Source organism: Lepeophtheirus salmonis, chromosome 13 (assembly GCF_016086655.4).
Source record: "Lepeophtheirus salmonis chromosome 13, UVic_Lsal_1.4, whole genome shotgun sequence".
In the NCBI taxonomy this organism is placed as follows: Eukaryota; Metazoa; Arthropoda; class Copepoda; order Siphonostomatoida; family Caligidae; genus Lepeophtheirus; species Lepeophtheirus salmonis.
Genome location: NC_052143.2, coordinates 29,455,987 through 29,477,618, shown reverse-complemented (window position 1 = coordinate 29,477,618; position 21,632 = coordinate 29,455,987). Strand labels below are relative to the sequence as shown.

At 32.1% G+C, this 21,632-nt stretch overlaps 1 protein-coding gene across 1 annotated transcript in view; it reads left to right on the top strand.

The window, feature by feature from the left end:
• Positions 1-21,524, top strand: part of LOC121127528 (protein HID1) — a 29,305-nt gene extending 7,781 nt beyond the window's left edge. The window contains exons 5-8 of the mRNA XM_040722927.2: positions 2,384-2,747; positions 7,271-7,372; positions 16,529-16,820; positions 20,568-21,524. Of these exons, the coding sequence (XP_040578861.1) occupies positions 2,384-2,747; positions 7,271-7,372; positions 16,529-16,820; positions 20,568-21,342 (1,533 nt within the window). The 3' untranslated portion in view covers positions 21,343-21,524. The remainder of the gene's footprint in view (positions 1-2,383; positions 2,748-7,270; positions 7,373-16,528; positions 16,821-20,567) is intronic.
• Positions 21,525-21,632: the final 108 nt, after the last annotated feature.

The window sequence follows — 21,632 nt, the reverse complement described above, 5'->3', positions numbered from 1 at the left end:
AAATTATATATAAAAAAAGAAGGAATTACACGAATTTAATTCAACATTTACCTGACCACTAATTTTCGCCTCCACATTCTGTTATCAAATTTGAATTTGTGGGACATGATTGTCCCCTGTTTCTGAATATTTATGTTTTAGATATTTTTTTTCTTAATAAACATTGCATGAAAGCCTGCATATTTCAACCTTTAATTAGAACGGGCACTCCGTAGAGTCCTAACATCCCCATAAAATCTTCCCTTAATATTAACATTCATTTGAGTTATGTATCTCAACCAACCTAGATGAATTTTGGTATGAAACAGGTACATATCGATATTATTTAAATTACCAAATAAATTTGGTGCACTGAAAATCAAAAAGGTCTAATATTGGTCGGGGATTTCCAGAACGAAAAAAATACCAGCAAAACCATATTGGCATTGTGACAACACTTGCACATGGAATTTATTTATTCTTATGTTCTATTAATATCCATTTTTTGTACAAGCTGAGGTTTTGTACAAGTTACAACCAAAAAATGAGATGAATAATTTTAAATGAAGGATTTGAGTTACTTGGTATAATACAATAATTGAATATTACATGGATGCCCCATATTTTAATGGTGTAACTTGGCTATTTCAATATAAATTAATAAAATATAAGTATTATGTGGCACATTATTAAGTTCAAATATCCACTGTTATATAACTCACAAATTAATAACATCTATAATCTAATCATGTTTTGTAGATGAAAATTAAATAATATATCTTAAAATGAAGAAATTGTATTTTGCACAATTTCATACATAACAGAAGAGATGATAAAATTTCAATAATATTATATCAATTTTTGGTGTGTTGAGTGATTACAAAAGTTAAATATTCCGTTAATTTTACAGGTACTAAAAAAGTGATGTTAAAGTATATTTAATTAAAGGTGTCATATTTAAGTATTGAGTTTTGAGGCTTTTACCATTTTGCCTGGTTGATGGAAGGTAATACTTTTTCTTAATTAAATGTAATGATCCCTATGTACGTCTAGACATTTTTTTGCAATTTTAAGATTCTTGTCATCATTGCAAATCCATTAAGGGCTCATATTTTCATTAATTTAATATTTTTCCCCATAAATATTACTTAAGTTTTCTTAATAGATTCATTTTGAGTCCTAAAAATGATAGTTTCAACAAAAAAAATGTTGATAAATGAAGTTTAAGCCTTAAAGGGGTCCATGAATTAAATTAATAATTTGCTAAAATGTTATTTAAAAAAAAAAAAGGAAGTGTACAATCGATTATAATTACTTTATAAGTAAATTTGCTAAATTTTTAGCCTTTGATTTTTAGATCAAGTGTATTCTTTCAAGTATAACTTGAGTTACCAGCAGGACCTGTTTTTGTCTTAGCAGGACTTGGGCAAAGGCAAGGTTAATAGAAATACAAAGTTAGTCCATAATGTAAATGGGCTTGCTAGAATTTTCAATTCTGATGTATTGTACCGACTGCTGGACAAGACAGCCAGATTTTGACAAAAACAAAACCCCTCATAATCTATGACTATGAGCTGTCAGGAAATATTCGTTGTCTATTTAATCCTTTAAGTTGCACAAAATACACAAAAGTGCACAATGTTTTTGTTAATGATTAAAAGAAGACAGGTTTATGTTGTCGTGAGGAAGCATAATGAACAGCTGAAGTGGTAGAGTGACTTTTGTACTTAATTTTCATTAGCTTTTCTTTGTATTAAACCCGGTTTGTAGGGAGAGTGGATGAGCCCATTGAAAATGGTGAACGTTTGATAAAACTTCCCTTTACAAAATAGGGGTCGATATTGACTAACGTAATTAAATAATATTAAAAAAAAAATGCATTGACTGGATAGTCCTTTCTTGAAGGCAAAATATCTTAAAAAAAATGTTCTATTTGGTTTGAATTATGTAATATAGTTTAAATTTTAAGGATGTATATGTATTCTATTTTATTAAACTAAGAAATGATTCACAGGTCTTTCCATTCATTTTCCATCCGGAACAGTTTAAAAAGTTGTGATTTACGAATGTACGATTGTTATAAGGAGGAAATAATAGCTGTACATGCATATTTGTTAAAATAAAGCAAAAACCTAAAAAAAAAGATCTAGTGAAACGAAATATTGTTTAATTGCTTTGAACATGGATTGCACACCATTGTAGCTAATATGTAGTTAATATAAAATAACCATGTATTGCAGATTTACCTCTGCAATACATCACGAGACTAATGATCAGGTTAATAAGTTTTTAAAAACAACAATTTGACAGGAACATAAATAATGATCTTACTTTGCCAATACATTTTTAATACCATTATTGGAAAACTTCTAGTTTAAAAAAAAATACTTTTCATCTCAATTAGGTTCTCATTATCACACTGGATCAAGAGAGTGGAAGCATTGAGGATGAACCCACGAACCTCACAGACAATCTCTTTCTCAACTACCTTAGCCGCATTCATCGAGAGGAGGACTTTAGTTTCATTCTCAAAGGAGTCACGCGTCTCCTCATGAATCCTCTTATACAAACCTATTTACCCAACTCTCAACGTAGAGTCCAGTTTCATCAAGAGCTCCTCATTTTCTTTTGGAAGTTTTGTGAGCACAACAAAAAGTTTTTGTTTTATGTTCTCAAGTCAAGCGATGTTCTGGATATTCTCGTTCCTATTTTACATCATTTGAATGATTCTAGAGCGGATCAGAGCAAAGTGGGTCTTATGCATATTGGTAAGAATTTTTTTGCTTCTATTTTAGTAAATGGATCATATTTTCACATCAAATCCCTCAAAGGGCTTTTCACTTGTGTTGGGGTTCGGTCTGAAAATCCCTGACCGCTCTAAGACCTTTATGTTTTTTAGTGTACCGAACTAATTTGGTCCTGTTAAAAAGTTTAATCATTACCAGTTTTCTAAGAAAAAATCGGTCTCATTTAAAATTCACCCTTGTCCTATTCTGTAGAGGAAGTGTTGATGATGTCATTTATGTAAAGTATTAGTGATCGGCGCTCAAAATTCTGAGCAAGAGCACACTTGTCGTTTTAGAAGAGCAATATCTGAGTCTTCTTAAAGTCGCCAGCTACATGAGAGGCAAATTCGTCAACCGAAAAAAGAGAGAGTTACATAAGTTTGCATTACTTTTTCAGTTTCTTGTGAGATAACATCAAAATTTTTGAAAGATGAAGAATAATTTTTAAAGATTGCAAGAATAGACAGTTGAAGTTAGATCTCAACATAAGCTAGAATATTTATGTATTTCCATGTAGAATATGTAACTCTCTGTTTTTTCGGTTGACGAATTTGCCTCTCATGTAGCTGACCACTTAAGAACACTCAGATATCGTTTCCCCCCTGAGACACTGCCACTTCCTTCCTGTGTGGAGATACTGTTGGAAGATAAATCTTTATTATTTGTATATGAATTTTACCAAATAAAATACTATTTTCTTATATTTTGTGTAGTAAACTCATATTATATATCAAAAGGTTTCTGTTTTCTAACAGAAACATAATTTCAAAAGCCTTAGGAACCTTTACACAAGCTCAAGTTAATTATCAGGCTTAAGTGGATGATTTTGTACAAAACCTCGTACATATCCCCTTTTGTGCCCTAGGCACACCAAATGACGTATAAAAATTTCTGGACAAATTTATTTAAATTAAAATAATCATTAGGATTATTATAGGCTATTGTAAATAATGTATGGTTCCCACAAATCTTACGGCTCACTTGAGCTTAATTGCAATCATAAAGAGTTGTCAAATTCAAATACAACTATACGAGCAAAAATTGAGTGGGAGTGCGAGCGTGCTTATTGTTTTAAAAAAAGAGCGGGAATGCGCTCACAAAATTAGTAATTGAGCGGGAGAGGGATTTTGTTAATCTTTGATGCAAAGTCAAACATTGATTATTCAAATAATGTCAAAACGTTTCAAAAGTTCTTTGAGTACGAGTGCCAAATTTTATCACCCTAAATAATACAAGATACTCATTACTATACACATTTCTGGGGAAAATGTTATAACCAATATTATACAATTGTGATGTAAATACTATGCCTTCAGCTTTTTCTATATTGGAATCTTTCCTTTCAAAAGAAACAGAAAAAAGTTCAAATCAGTCATTAATAGGTATTCAAGTAATTTTCAAATGAAACGCCGTAGCTCAATGAACCACGTGCTCTGTAAAATTTATTCTTTTGAGCTCAATATGTGTAGGTTCACGGCCCAGTCGTTCCTAGAGAAGAATTTGTACATTATGTATTTGGACATAAAAATAATATTTTTATGTCAGATGGAGTAATTGTACTACTGTAATGTTTATTTCCACTTAATCAATGCAACTTCCATCTGATGAATTATAGGATCATTAAAAAAAAGCTCCCTTTATAAAAGCTCGATAATGTAATCACAACGCCTGCAATATTTTATTAATACAAATCTTAGATCACAAAATATGTATATGATATATATCTGAGAGCACTATGTAGAGTTCATCCTGTTTTCACGATCGATAACTTGTCAGACAAGTTTGTCATCAACTCCTGCATGGCCTTTAGGCGACGTGTAAAGGCTGTGACTGATAATGAAGGTGGCCATATTGAGTGAAAAAAGTTTTGTAAAAACTTATCTATATGTTTTGTTAATATTATTTTTTTGCCCATTATTGATGTATTTCTAAAACCATCTCTCGAGTACACGTTCTGCTACCCTACCCTGTACAGTTAACCCTGTACACTTGATCGAAGTTACACGCAAAACGCCTTCGATGAATGCGACCTAGATCAAAAATATGTATATTTCATACCTCAGGGAGCACTTTAAACAGTGCACCCTGTATACACGCTCGATATTATATGTGAAACGACTGCTAGATTTAATCACCTGGACTATTTTGTTATTTCTTATATCAAAAATGCCTCATTTTCATTTAAACATTCATACCCTGAAACTTTGCTTTACTCATATAGATACTTTAGCTAACAAACAAATTCAATTCGACATAGATATAATTTGATGGAGGGCGTCCAATTTAAAGTCAGTGATCATAATATAAGTCCATGGCCTCAAGAAAAGCTAAAAAAAAAAAAGGAGAAGTTTAGATTAAAACTTGATTTTACATATATTTACTCTTCCTTAATACGTACTTTGATTAAATTAAACCACAGGCTAAGAAAATATGATAATTTAGATCTGTGTGTACTCCTGAGTTACTGCTATAATTGTTTGAATAAAGGTAACAATAATTTCATTTCAAAAAATAAACCTTAGTTTGCAGGTAAAATTGTTTGGTTGCAAAATTGCCTTTTTGGGGGGGATTTGATATAGAATGATCCTAATGTATTTTTTTTCAGTTCATTTTCTTTCTATTTAATTAATTTTTTCAAATGCAAAAAGTTATGATTTTTATGACTTTCAAATATCGATATGTAGAGTTGTAAATCGTAAGCATTTTGAGCATGAGAAAAAAAATGAAAATGGTAACCCTATCAATTGTAAGAATTGTAGGGAAGAGAGCAGCTTAGCTGCCATGACCTTTCATTAAATAGGTTACAAGCAGCTGTAAGATGAAGGAAATCAACACATGCCTCACTCCTTATCAGGCAATGACTCTTTTGTGATTTTCTATTCTCCTTCGAGTCCAACAAGGATACACTTTACAAAAAAACTTCAGCTCTAATGATCACATACAGACTCCTATTTTCATTTTATACTTGGTTGCTTTTTCTTCAAGAATGAGAGAGAGAAATGATAACCATAGATGAAAATAATATGATAAGGGAAAAACGGTTCAGGCTTTTAAAGATGCTACCTGAATATATGTTATTTATTTGCCAAAGCTATCGTTTACATTTTTTATCCTTAAAGAGAGAACAATAAGTATAAAATAATGAATAGTGCGTAAAAGATGAAAAGTAATTCTGTGGAATTGTTGTGGAGTTATAAGTTTAAAGCATTGTTGGACTCTGATTAGATTTAAGGATCAACATCGGAGTAATTTCTGCTTATACCATTTCTAGATACAAAGTGCTGTCTGTGTTAATTTAATGAAACGTCATTACAGCTTTCCTCCAAAAAAATTCTTCAAATTATTATGGGCATATAATATTATTTTCATGGTTCTAGAAAAAATGCCCTGAGAAAATTGCCATTGGGAAAATTTCCTGTCATTTTATAACAAAATCAGAATAGGTCACCCCAAAACTGGTTTTGTTAATGGCAGGGGTACCAAGCAGGTTCAAAACCACTGCCATCACTTTACAAATCCTTTAGGGTACCTCAAAATACTTCAAAATGAATCCCAGGCTCATGGGTTGATTAAGGATACGGCAAAGAGGTCAACCAGGTTAAAAACCAGCGCTTCTAATATACAAAGCATAGAATCCCCTTCTATATGCTCCAAAATAGACGCCCGGCTCATTGGTTGATGAAGACCACGACAGGGCCACAAAATAGGTTAAAAACTACTGCCACACTTTGCAAGGTTTGTAGGCCCCATCCGAATACAGCTGAATAAAGTCTGAGTTCCAGGAAATCGTACATATGTTACTTTTTTCCCATTTAAAATGACTGTATTATTGTTTTTCTTTGTTAACTGCGTAGTTAATGTACTTTTGAACCCATGGGTTGATCTTTATTTTGAAGTATTTTGAGGGGGCATAAATGGTTTGTGAAGTGGTGTCAGATATTTTTAATTTGTTTGGTGGCTCTGCCATGGTATAAAACCACTTTTGGGCTAAATTTGTTATTTTGTTAGTAAATGAAGGTAAATTTTTCCAATGACAATTTTCCATTCACGTATTTTCATTTATGATGATAACCACTTAAAAAAAATAAAGAAATGCAAATCAAGTTGCCAACAACGCTAAAAAAATGCTGAGGATTCACAACCCTATATATATATATCCCTAAAAGGATCTTAAAGAAATTGTCATTGCTTTTTTTTCTATCCAATAGAACTAATATGTATGTATGTCCTGCCTAATATCAATATCTGATATATAAGAGATTTATTTTTGAGATTATTTCATTTATTTGAGTACGATATTTCATATTTATATTTATCTCCGATGATGCCTTCTTTTCATTCACACACTCAACCAAGCACTTAAATGAATTGAATTTCTTGCAAAAATACATATCATATCTATTTATTTATCTATACGAGTAGATTATGAGGAACTTTATTTATTCAAAAGCTATTCATTTGATTACGTAGAGTAAATTCTCTCATTTTATCCCCTTCATAAATAGGTGTATTTATTCTTTTACTTCTAAGTGGAGAGCGAAATTTTGGTGTCAGATTGAATAAGCCCTATACAGCCACAATTCCTATGGATATCCCTATTTTTACAGGTAAGTTTTTTAAAATTATATTAGCGTAAAATCGTGTCTTCATAAGTTCAGGGCTTAAGATTAATTTTTTTCCTAACCTGTCCCACAGGTATTGCTTCTATATTTACGCAAAATGCGCAAAATATTTGCTTTTAAAGATATATTTGCGCTTAAAGTTTTGCTCTAGAACTTTTTAGATTCCAAATTGATTTCTTAATTTCTCAAAATCTCATCATCCTAACTAAATACAAGATGGTTGTCAAATTATTATCAAGATAACAAACTATTAAGTTGGGGAAAAAGTAATTTCGTATTTCCCGCCTCTTTTTTTTAACTAAGTCTTGTTCCTTATTGGTCACATTGGATCATACGATGGCGAGTGTAAAGGTGTTTTTGGACAGTATTGTGCTTCGACGGTTCGGTCTTGAATGATCCTGCGTTGAGTATGGAGGTCTCAAAGGAAGAAATTCGCCATATTTTATATTTTTACACCCTGAAAGGGAATAACGCTTTGAAAGCGACCAAGACAATTTGCGATATATACGTGGCCGATTCTTTTTCAGGTTTGTGTTCTACAACAGTGGCTCTAGCGATTTCCCACCCCCTCTCAATTTTACCCCCTACTAAGAACAACTCGACCGTTTGAAGTTGGCGATCGAACAGAAGCCCTTAGTATTGGTGATTAAGAGAAAAGACAACATCAGTTCCCACGTATCTTTAATGACGGTCCAGAAGCTCCAGGACATTGGATGGGAATTTCTTATGCTTCTACCCATAAGAAATTCGGTGTACAAATTTGGCCTCAATAAAGGACTGTGTGAATTGGTTGTCCGATTTCTTTACCAATAGGGTTAAGGCTTCTAGAGAATGGATTATTATGTTGGATCCTCGTTGGAAACAAGTTATCAAACAGAACGAGGCAAACTTGGCTTCATTGAGATAATATAAAACATTTAAATAACGGGAAAAATACGAAATTAGTTTTTCGAAATCTATTATTTTAATCCATATAATGTAAATAACATCATATATCTAAAACAAAATTACGATTTTAGCATAAAGCTACTGGATAAAATAAGATAATTAAAACAGGAAGCACTGGATTGAGTATAGAATATTGGAATATGGATAGAGGTGCACAATTTACCAGATGATTTGGGATATTTTCCCCATAAATGTGTGTCATAAGGTGTATTAAAGATATAATTGTCAACAAAAATTCCAGTTTCTTTTTTTTTTGCCCCGGGATTTAAATTGTGTTTTTCGGATTGCTTTTACACCGAGAAACATAATAATAAACTATGGAACCTAAAATTTTATCTTTTGTTACCTACAGAGTGCTTTTTTGAAAACAAAAAAAAAAATGAAGGAAATTTTTCTCAATCCTCGTCTGTAATAACTCAAAATTTCAAGTACGGAAAATAATTAACAATACTTAATTTCTCCAGAATCTTTATGCCATTTCAATGGTCATACATGTAATGATAATCAAATGGATATGAAACCTTTTTCGATAATCATAGCAAATTACTATGCCGGGTGGAAATTTGACACTTGGACGATAAATGCCATCACAGCAAGAATCAAGGCTTAGGGCATCAACCTTTCTTCGTGCGGATCATACTCCAACGGAGGTGACTAGTCCATAGGGAATGGCTTGTAAGACCATCTTAAACTTTAAGAAGAGACTAGAACACAACTAGACCTTAGAAATGAAGGATGGCTCTGTAAAAAAACCTTTCATTAATGTGGATGTCGTCAATAACACCCCTAATCTGGTTCTCGGAGGGCTCACGGCAGCCATGCACATCGACATTTTCAAGCCAGAGAGAAAAAAAATACTATTTAAGAGGAGTTGAATATTATGTAAAAAAAAGTTGTACTGATATGATAATATTTTTTCTACTCCAAAAAACTTTTTAATTATGTTTTCACATAAATTAATTGTTAACTTGAAAGCCATTGAAGAAAGTTAAAAAAAAAAATATTTTCCCTTAATTTAAAAAATTAGACATATTAAGAAGAACGACCCAACATAATGTGGGAGCATATACATATAGTTATTAAAGATCCATTTGTACTTTAAGAATTAAAGAGTAAAATTAAGCCTACATAAAACTAAAAATAAACAAACATCTTCATAAAGACGAGTACAAGAACGTTATAAAACAACACTATTATTAAAAAGTATCAAAATTTCCTTTGGGGTAAAATCAACTTAAAAATCTAGGTTTTTATTCTTTAATTCATTTTTTGAGGGCATTTTTAAGGAAGGTTTATGCCCATGTTTGAAATTGGAGGAGGACAGTGGAATCCTTTTAGGATTATAAGGTTAAGAGCATCAGAAATCCCCATATTAAATACAATTATTTTGTTAAGTTCAGGGAACAGAGTGACCTGAACCCACCACAGATGTGACCATCCTCAAAATATGGCAATACATACATTTACTAACTGAATACGTAAAATAAAAAAGAAATAATCCACAATCACAGTCAATTTAAAACAATTACATATAACAAAATAACTACTATAATTATTAGATAATTATTGAAATAAGAAATTAATTACATAAAAATAGTATAATAAAATAAAAACTTCAATTTGGTACAGCAATTTGTATAAATAACTTCTGTCTCGTAAGAGGAGATAAATGAAAGGGGATATGACGTGATCCATTTTTTTAATCCGACACTTGGTAAATAAATCCTAGAAACCTAGCCTTCACACCGGTAAAGACAGTTTATTATCTTCTTCTCATTCTATTTTCTTCTCTCCTCTCAGCCAATTTTCTCCAAAAAAACTCGTTTTGTGTAGCCTGAGCGAAACTCCTTGTGGGATAAACATTATGATATTGTTGTCAATCTTTTTTTAGTGAGTTACCACTTTTAAAATATTTATTTAACCCAAGTTCCACCTTACCTGTACAAATTATTTTTGTACAAAGGATTACATTTTGGAGGGGGGGAGGGCTTGTTTTTGGAATTTTTATAAAAATTAATCCAAAAATTATAATTTTTGAAAAAAATTGAAAATTAAAATTTTGGAAAAAAAATTGAAAATTAAATTTTTTGAAACAAATTTCAAAATATTGAATTTTTCGAAAAAAAAATTCAATATCCCAATCTATTCTTAAAAATTTCAAAAATAAAAAAAAAATTCCAAAAAATTTAATTTTTCATTTTTTTTTTCTCCATATTTATGTTTTTTTCATCCTCAGCTATTTCAAAAAATTAAATAAAAAAAAATCAAATTTTTTAGCAATAAATTTAAAAATCCATAGCTTTTCACAGGAAATTAAATTAAATTTTTTGAAAAAAAAAAAAAAATTGAGGTATTGAATTTTCAAGTAAAAAAAAATCCTTGTTTTCGGGGGCTCTTCCAGCCCACCTCCTGGGGATGCGGCTGAGTTATATACCACTTCAAAACCTTAAGTACCCCTGGAGTGCCTCCAAGTATCCCGAGGGGTACGCGTACCCCTATATGAGAACCACTGCTCTAGACAATAAACATTGCAATTTAATAACAACCATCGTTGCAAAAATGTATTCAAGTTGTTCTTTTGTCTTCCCAAGATCCCTTTTTTCAGCTTAAGGTACACACGCGTTACTCATGTAATATCAGCTCTTATTTAAGATATCCCACTAGACCTCATCAAAAGTAATGAGTACATTTTTAGAACTTAAAATTAGTTATAATTAATAAACATTTCATAAAAGTATTTATCGAAAACGAAATGATAATGTTTCCACTATAATAATCACGATTTATATCTTATGGGTGCACAAATCTAATTTTATTAGGATTAATTACCGTAATTTTGAGCCTATGTATGATGGAGATGGAGGGTAACGGTTTTTGATGCCACCAAAAAAAAAAAAAAAAAATAGGCAGTAATTAACAACACTTAAGCACATCTCATGATCCATGATAATTTTAAATTTGGTCAACTTTAAAAAATAGAAAACACTCTAGGGTGTAGCTAAGATTAGAATATGTAGCGCTCTAGAGACTAAAGTACTCCCTAAATCATCAGTCATAACGTTATATGACTGTTTTGTTTTTTCTTACCCTATTAATATTATTCTTTCATTCTTGAAGAGAAAGCTTCTATAATCTATGAATTGAGGTACTATGTGTGAATGTGCTCATGAAAAATGGTGATAAATACTTAAGATTTCTTGGAAAAATATTGCACAAATTTAATATCTAATTTCCTACAACTCTAGTTATTAAATAAAAGTTGAACTATACAAGTATTTTTTCAGTTAACTTTTTTGTCACTATTACTAAAACAATTTAGCTCTTTCAACTTTTTATCTAATATCTATCAATAATTATGATAAATTGAAAAAACATAATTATCATAAGCTGCATAAGATTGATTAATTAGGTATATTTTTAAATCAATTTATGAAATATTAAAATAACTATTGATAAATGTTTGATTCTCTTTTAAAAGATTTATTGGACATAATTTTGTATAAAATTAATGAATAACCTCAATAGAGAAAACAAAAAACAATAATATTTTATTGATTTTACATATATTATATTTTCAACATGTTTTATTGAAGGAAAAATGTTAATTGATTTAATAAAATTTATTTTTTCAAAGTTAAATTGATACTAAACTGATATTAGTATAAATCAAAAACAGTCTAAACATAAAATTATTACACGGTAACTTCTAATGTTTATAAGTTGTAAAATCATTAAAAAAATTTATTTCATCATATAAAATGTAATTTCACATGCTTTGGGAAATGCTGTTTGAAATTCAGAATTCCCAAATTTAGTTATAATTTTTTTTCCCATGCACAAAGACCTTATCTTCTGTGGATAATCCTTTAAATCACTTTATAAAAGTTTGAGGCATATCAGGTCATTTTTTGTCATGGTAGCATTTTAGTTTGGATAAATGGTATTTTTTGGTCAAAATCGGCCATTTTAGGCCTCTTGTACCGTCTCAAATATGATGCAATGTGTAAAGAATTGTTTCTTTTTATATTTTTAATATTTAGTTATCAGTTAAGAATATTCGACACCTTTTTTTTTTCAATCATTTAAGGGCTCGTAAGATGAGATCAATGATTTTTAGTTTCTCTGTTTCATCAAAAACTAGTGGTAGGCCAGATTTATTAGGGGTCGAAGAACAGACTTGTTCTAACAATATTGAAGATAAATGCCCAAGAAATCCATTCTTTGAATCGAGGGATCTGCCGGAAAGATTATAGCGACTGTCTTTTGGATTTGCAAGGAATAATCCTCACCGAACTTCTGGGAAAGTGTAAAACTATTACAGTGCTTATTATTCATCTTTATTGGACCGTTTGAAAACCGAGCTGCAAGAAAAAATACCACGATTGGCCCACAAAAAAAAAAATTCCTTTTCCTTCAACACAATGGAGCAACTCTCACCTCAGCAGTTGTGGCCGCAAAACGAATGGAAATAGGGTTCCAAATCGAGATGTCCACATCACTTAGCAATCTCACCCACCTTCACTCTTCTGTCATCCATCAACATATAATGGGGATTTTATCAATGGTTTCTGGGTTAGTAACCTCAACAGGGCGTTCAGAACGTTCAGCATCACTTGTGCCCAGATAACCACTCCGAAACCACTTATAAACTGTACTATTGGAAGGGGCAGAGTACCCATAATATTTATCAAGCTTCTTTTTAGTCTCTTCAGGCGTTTTCCCCTTCATTAAGTAATGTTTAATCAACACACAAAAAAAAATTTCGTCCATATTTTTTGAAAATCACTCCTCTTCCTCGAGTCAAACGAATGCCAAACAGAAATAAATTGACTCATCTGGCTGAAAGTTGGCGTGTGGCCTTCCAAGAGATGCTACTAACTAAAAACAACCTCGATATTTGTTCTATATATATAGGATTTTGCACGGACTTTTCAAAAGACCCTCGTATGATGTGATGAGTTGTGGAGTACTTTAGTCTCTAGAGATCTCACTGGTGTTGCTTTATCTATACATGTTCCTTACTAAATTTGTCTAAAGTCACATTAATTATTTTTTATTAGACAACGCAAGATAATTTTCCTCCTTTATGCTCAGCAACTATCACAATAACCAATTCATTCTTGAAAACCCAAAGGCACGTGTTACAAATTGGGTAGAAGAACCGAAAAATTACTCTTGTTAGATAAAATAAATTCAGAAGTCCCATTTATTAGGTTCAAATAGTCGAAAATATACCTATACCTAAAAAAGATCCCTATGATAAGCTTGATATTGGAATTAAATAATTTCATAAAAACTGTGATTGATTAATTTCACAGGCCTAATTTGTTAAAGGTTTATATTTAGATATTAATATCTAATTAAATATTTTTCTTTTAAAAATATGAAAGTTGACCTTATGAACTTATGTTATGATATTATAGTAATTTATTAGTTTTTTACCTCATTTGTAGATGGCGCACTTGAGTCTTCTCCTACAGGTTTAAAGTATTATATACTTCAATTAGGGTTGAATTTTACTATGTTATGTTTGATAAAACAGGGAAACTTTAAATACTAAGAAAATATCAAAAGTTATATTTTTTGTTCAAATTTACGAAAAGAAAAAGAAGTTTAATAATCTTTAATTTGTACTACACCAAAAAGTACAAAAGAGGTCTGCATCTATGCACAAAGTTAGTTTTTTTTTTCTTTGCAGAATAGGTCTTGTTTCCCGACGAGAAAAATATTAGCCCAAATTCGGATCAGTCTAATGAATATCGAACAATGTACTCATGTCGTTCGTTTGTAGTGCTTTATCATATAACTTCATCGATCAAAATATTTGTTTGTAGTTTTATAAATATGTATACAGAACATATTTCTCATCATTCTAAATAGATCATTCAAGCTCATACTCATATGTTTGTTTTCTTTTTGACAAAGAAAAGTTGTATCCCAATGAGGCATAAAAAAACTAAAAAAATAAATATGCGACAGTTTATTGTTTGGCCGCACAAGAAAAATAAATTGAGAAGGGTTTTCCTTTTAATTTTATTTTCCTTCTTCCTCAAATACAGTTTTGAACTTAGAGTTACAAATAATAAGAAATATTTGGATCATCCCTTGGAAAATTACACTTCTTTTAATTTTTTTTCTCTTGAATTGTATAAAATTTGGTATGTCAACTACAATTTCATTGGGCATTTAAATAAATAAATTGCAGATCTTTAACTCAATTGACCTCTGATTTCGTAGCTCCTTTTCATGATGAATTTTATCCAAAATCGTTTTGAAGACCTTTGACTTTTGGATTGTATTTTGTCAACTACTCATCTGATGGATGAGTGTAAAACATTATTCGATAGCTTGATATTCAGTTATAAAAAAGTTTATTTTACCTGCCACATATTTTTTGACCTGAAATATCAGAAACATTATTTTTTGATTATTATTTGATGTTGATAAAGCTTTTATTTGAACAAGATACAATTTTATTGCACTTTAAAAAATAAAAGACTAGAGTGGTAAGTCTCTCTTGATATGAGAGATATGATATGTTGAATTAGTTTCTATAAAATTTTTACGTGTAAAAAACTGCTTTGCAAAGTTTTGTACCAGAATGGAACTGGTCATTAATGCAAAATGCAGCTATATTAATCGAAAATGTAAATTAGGCTGTCCCTTGATTGTTTGATGAATTAATTTTTCCAAATTTAATGATATTTTGTGAAATTTAAAACTTTATGTAATGGGTAAGAAGTGTTTCATTTTATGTTAGATGGAGGAGCCTGTATTAAGGGAAAATATCCTTGAAATAAAATGGTTTTATTACAAAATAGTTTAAGGCAAAAGTATCTAACACTTTTTAGAAGTAGTCTTTGGTTATTAAATTTTTGATTGAAATTTAACATGTATCAGCATTTGCTGACTTTTATAATTAAACACAAATTAAACGTAGAATAAATTAAAATGTCAAAACTAACCAGAGTCAAGTATGAATCAAATAAAGGTTTGTATAATTATAAATTAAAATGTATATATATATAACTGTAATTGAAACTTTATGTTATTGGAACAATTGGAAAAATCGTATTTTAATCCGGCTAGTTTTTCAATTTACCGAGTAATCCATTAAAATCTAAACACCTTGAATTTTAAAAATCAACAAGATATAATTTATTAATAAACTATAGAATTTCAACAAAATTAATATAAAAAATAGATGTGTATCTGAGCTCTCTTAATCATTAGTGTAGCCACCCTTAGAGACAATGATAGCTTCCAGCCCGCAGTTGAAGGTGTGGTATTTCTCTATCATGGTGTCCCAGTGCTGACTCACAGTGTCTTTGTGGGCCTCGGTGTTTGGATGAAAGACATTGCAGGCCTTCTCCTCGACTACACTTTTTAGCTGCATATCGAGGGGGTTGTCATCAGGGTTTTAGGGGTACCACAAGTGTAAAAAAAGAATTCAGAAGAACTCAAAAGAGTATTGCAACACAAAAGATGGGTTTCTTTCATGGTGGGTTTCAAAAGTACCCACTCTTCGCTTGTAAAGCTCCACCTACCCAATTTTTTGATAGCTCTCTCGACGGTCTGGTGTGTAACTCCGATGTCCCTTGGATGGGCCCTCATGGACTTGAAGGGACTTGAATGGACCTGGTCTATTATTTCTATTTCTTTTGGGTCCAGTTTGGCCTTTTTAACAAAGTTCTTCTTCCTCTCCAACTTTTTGGACGTAGCGACAGCATAGACGGTAGTCCTGGAAACACCCAACTGCTTAGAGTTTGCGAATGTAAAATCGTCTATCACGTTAAAGTATCATTTTCTCGACTTGTACATAAGCTAGAGAGCTCAGGTTTGTTCTGATTTATAACTGACTGTTTATGCTTTAATATAGATCGAAATGTAAATAAATTTCAATCACTCAACCTTAAGTAGTTATTGAATTATTAATGGATCAAATTTCAATGGACCACCCAGTTTACAAAAAATCGTATTTTAATACGGCCAGTTTTTCAATATAGGTGAAAACATTTATAATCGAAGGTCATCATTCAATATTAAATAATGTCAAAAATATTTTTTACGATAAAGTTTAATGGGAAGACGGAACGAGTAAAAGTAAATAAAATATTTTTTTAGCACTCCCATATGTTCATTTTTCAAGAAAATTTCAATTTTCCCTACTTATTCTCATTTTTTTTTTTACAGGAACTCATGGTGATTTACTCATCATCGTATTCCACAAAATCATCACTACAGGACATCAAAGACTCCAACCCTTATTTGACTGTCTCCTCACCATCCTTTGCAACGTTTCTCCTTATATTAAATCCCTATCCATGGTAGCTGCATGTAAACTGATGCATTTGCTCGAGGCGTTCTCTACACCCTGGTTTTTATTTTCCTCTCCCAACAATCATCACTTGGTGTTCTTTTTACTAGAGATTTTTAATAATATAATTCAGTATCAATTCGATGGGAATTCGAATCTCGTTTATAGGTAAGTTGTCATTTTAATTATGTTGAATTTAAGAAGTCAACAGCATTGAGTTTTTTGCTTTTTTATATATAATTTTTGCCACAGTCTTTTTTTCATATTATCACATATGGAATCCAAAATGGTTCTCCATATCTGTCTGAACTTTAGCAAGTAGACCTATATGATAACTAGGCATGTTCCCATGAAATTTTATTGGGCTCTTGACGTCATTTAGAGGCTGTTTTAAAGAAATTAGAAACTCATTTCCCTTCTCTCTTTCTGTGTATATCTTTCCTTCCCTCTGTCTCTCCTCTCTTCTTTTCTCCCTTTGTCCCTTTCTACATCTTCCTCTTTTCTTATACTCTCATTTTTTTGTTTCTATTCCGTAGCAATCAACCCCTGCAACGTAGGCACCCCCTGCTAGTAAAAAAAATATTATAAATCATGTTTAAAATTAGTCGAGGAGATTGGGAAAATAGCAAGGCATATTTTCTCTTTCTATCTTGAAATTGAAGACGGTTGATGTAGAAAGCTTAAAATCAATGATCGCAATCTCTTAATAATATGATAATAAACTCGTAAAGCGAAGAAACGTGAATAATATATTATAGGAGACTGAACACGTTGTTACATTTATCACACAACATTTTCACCGAAATGAAACATAAAAAAAAGGCCCAAACTCAATTGGTATGCCAATTATTCAATCACGATTGTTCACAGCTTATAAAGAGGTAATTCTAGTTCAGTATTCAGTACATTGATTATGAGAAAAGATGCAGAAATATCCTCAGCGGACAATAAAATATACTGTATATTTTTGTGTAGTAATGACGCCCTTACAAAGTATTCCTGAAATTAAAAAAAATATTGGCATAGTTCATGATGATACAAGAAAGAGCCGGGATGCATTACATAATGAGTACAAGCTATTTAGAAACAACCCATCCCTCAGTTTACGCATCGACTCCAAGTCCCCCCCTCCCTTACACTCCATAGGAAACGAATTCGGAACCTTCTCTACATAAGGATACCTTTAATCTATTTTCAAGATCTTCAAAATTATCCAAATAACTCAAAAGAGTCGAGATCCCTTTCCTCCGCTCCATTTATACATCATTTCCGTCGCTTAGCTAATTATTAAAAGTTTGCAATGATTGAATTTCAATGTTCTGCTCACGTCGGGCCATGTTTCAAATGCAAGTTCCCTTTTGCTCTTAATCAGATGATAAAACAAATATTATCTATAGATTATAGAAGATAGTAATAGAAAAAATATAATATAGTCAACTGTGAATCAGTCTTGAATCACCTTGCATTTCGAAGTTCATTTTAATCTAAACTCATCTGAACTCGGAATTGGTAGATATCAAGAAAATATTTATGCAATACATGTAGAACTTGGCGGAAATGAAAGCCTCTAAGTGGGGCCAGAAGTAGCTGCGGCTCATATTGTTCCAATGCTTATTCACAGGAAAAATGAGGTTGTCAATGTTGCTGGGGCGCACTTGTTAAGGAAGACTACTGAAAATGGTCGTTTTATGGGTCTCCCAGTACAGAAAATGACCCAAAATATACCTATAGTTATGTCGACAAAGGAGTGGCTCAAGAAAAATAACATCGAGTTCATGGAGTGGCTTAGCTAGTCTCCGGACCTCAATCCTATAGAAAATATTCATTAGTAATCAAATTTACAAAATCGGCAGGAGATCTAATACTTATTTTCTCCACCGTATATTCATAATCAACTAGAGGGTAGCACATTATGTCTACCTCAAAGAACCACCATCTGTTTTTTACAGTTCATTTAGTATCCCTTCAATTATCTAAGTTTTGAACATGAATTTTATAAAAGAATAACACGATATGAGATAGTGTTGTATACCATGTGTACCAAAACTGTTTCTTGATCACTGTAAGTGATAATATCTCAAGGTTGATATATTTTTAAACTTTCAATGGAAGATGAAATCTAAGAGTCTATTATGTTGATTTTCACTGTTTTGTTTTGTTATTTCACAACTATGGAGATAGTGAATCGTGTAAAAGTTGCCATCTGACTCCGTATGCCAATTCACAAAAAGAACATTGTCAAGCAAACCGGTATGGACCCAAAGATCGTGTACAATATCAAAAAACGTTTGGAATACGAAAAATCACCGCATGGGAGGTAGTCCCTCTAATAAAAAAGTCATAATCTGTAATCAAAACCCTGGCATGGCTACACCAAGGAAGCCCATGATATCTCATACATATGACCTAAATGTTTCGAAGTACACATTCAGAAGGAATATCACAAGGAGGGTTGGAAGTCTTTGGTGATGAAGAAGACGCTCCTTCACACGGACACCATTAAGCCCAAACACGTTCTTTGTTGTCAAAAATTGTTTAACAATCTGGAGTCAACACTGGACAATCGGGTCATCAGCTTTTAGGATGAGAAAACTTATGACTTATGCTGTGGATCCAGTGTTTAATCGTCGAAATGATCAACTATATATTGAATTTGGGGATGTTCCTGATGGTGCTCAAAAAATCTTCACCACAAACACCCACTGTCAGTCATGAGTCGGGGATTGTTTGCATCAAAGGGCCACAAAATGCCCTTGATCTGGTCCAAGCCGGGTACAGGCTCACGGCGGTCGACAATTTCATCTAGAGGAGGTCCAAATTGATCCCATGGGTCAAGACCAGCTTCACAACAACTATGTAGTTCACCAACAGGATGGATCACTCGAACATACTGCCAAAGTGACCCATTCCTTTCTCCAGAAGAACATGGATTTTTGGAACAAAATAATGTAGCCACTATACTCACCAGATGTGAACCCATTTGACTTTGTCTTGTGGACGTATTTAAACACTTAGTCACTTAGGTCCTGTAAGCCTCTCTCGGTGAGATTTGGAACAATGTAAAAAAGGATTTGGTTAGGAGGTCATGTTCTATCTGCAAGCCCAGATTCGAGGACATCATTCAGGCTAATGGGGATCATACTGAGCTGTAATAAACTCTTTGTAAAAAAATGTAACCACAGAAAAAAGGGTGTAAGAACATTAGACTCATGTAGTAGATATAGCTTTGATTAATCCAGAATATTTATAAACATAACAACCATATTGCGTACGTATATCATAAAACTTTTAAGCCGATGGTTTTTAAAATAAAACAAACTGTAAATCATTTTTTGTTATAATTTACTTTTATATTTTTTTTTAACCATGTTTTAACAATTATGACATCTTTTATTATTTTGTAATTTAATTCCCCTTTATACAACATATTTGGTCACATATATTAGATTGATTTTTTGGGGAACATCAGGGAAAGTATAATTATGCCTCATTGCCTTATGAACTTTACCCAATTGTCTTTGAGTCGTTAGGTCAATTTTTGATGGAGTATTGGCAAAAGAGGCAAAGTAGAACTATGAAATCATAATCGACAAAATCTACAAAAAGATACAGACAATAGGGAAGGTTCCATAGTGCAATAAGTCCATAGTACACCTTTGCCCAATGCTCCACAAAAAAAATCGACCCAAAGCCATATTATGTTCTTATACAAATGTTTGTAGTTGCTCAAAAACGTATTATGTTTCTCTATAATAGGATTTATATTTAATTTTTTCGTTAATTGATTGCATGTAACATTAATTTACAGATATATTGTTCTTTTAACTGCCTGGAGACAGTTATTTTACTAAGATATTATTTAATTTCATGTTATACTCTTGATTGCACTCTAATTTTTCTTATATATTTTTCCAGTATTATTCGAAAAAGACAAGTATTTAACGCCTTGGCAAACCTTCCAACGGACTGTGGAAGCATCAATAAAACTCTCACAAGGCGTACATCCACAGACCCGTCAAAGAAAACCACATTTTCTCCCTCATCTGAGGAAGGAAAGGAACCACTTGCCACAGCTGAGCCAGGGACCCTTAAAGCCTCTCTGATAGAGCTTCCTGCCATAGATAAATTTACGGAAAAGGAGTCAGCTCATCCTAGCCAAAGGCAACTCGACAAATTAACAAAACAAGGAGGAAACCCCGGCGTTCTCTTTGATGGAACATCCTCCTTAAGCGACTCGCAGAAACGTGATCTCTCACGACAGGTCTCAGTGGAATCATCTACCCGAACTGGAGCTTCCAGCATCAATATTGAATCCAACATCCATCCTCCTCTCTCTCCCAAATCTCTTGAGTCCTGGATTCCCACTCAGGATTGGGTCAGTTCCTGGAAATCAAAGTTACCTCTTCAGACAATTATGCGACTCCTTCAAGTCCTTGTTCCTCAAGTCGAAAAGATTTGTATCGATAAGGGGATTACGGATGAGTCAGAGATATTGCGGTTCCTTCAACATGGTACCCTTGTGGGCCTTCTTCCTGTACCACATCCCATTTTGATTCGGAAGTATCAACCTAATCCAGGAACAGCTCTTTGGTTTCGCACTTATATGTGGGGTGTTATTTACTTAAGGAATACGGATCCACCGATTTGGTATGATACAGATATTAAGCTTTTCGAAATCCAGCGAATCTAATTGTTACGTGTGTATTTTATGGAATTTATTCTTTAGCGTATCTGGTGTATTTTTTAATTTTTTTTTGTGTATTTTTTCCTGTTTTTATTCTTGTTAGTTTAATTATCGTATGTATATAGTTGTGCGTTTTAAAAGGATTTCGGCAGACAAATATTTAAAATAAACCATTTATATTTTAGAAATATTATATATTATGTTATTTGTCTAATATAATTCTTGTAATTGTCAGTTAGTTTGTCATTAACTTAATAGGTTTCATACCCTCCCCCCCTCCCCTCCTTCTCCTTCAA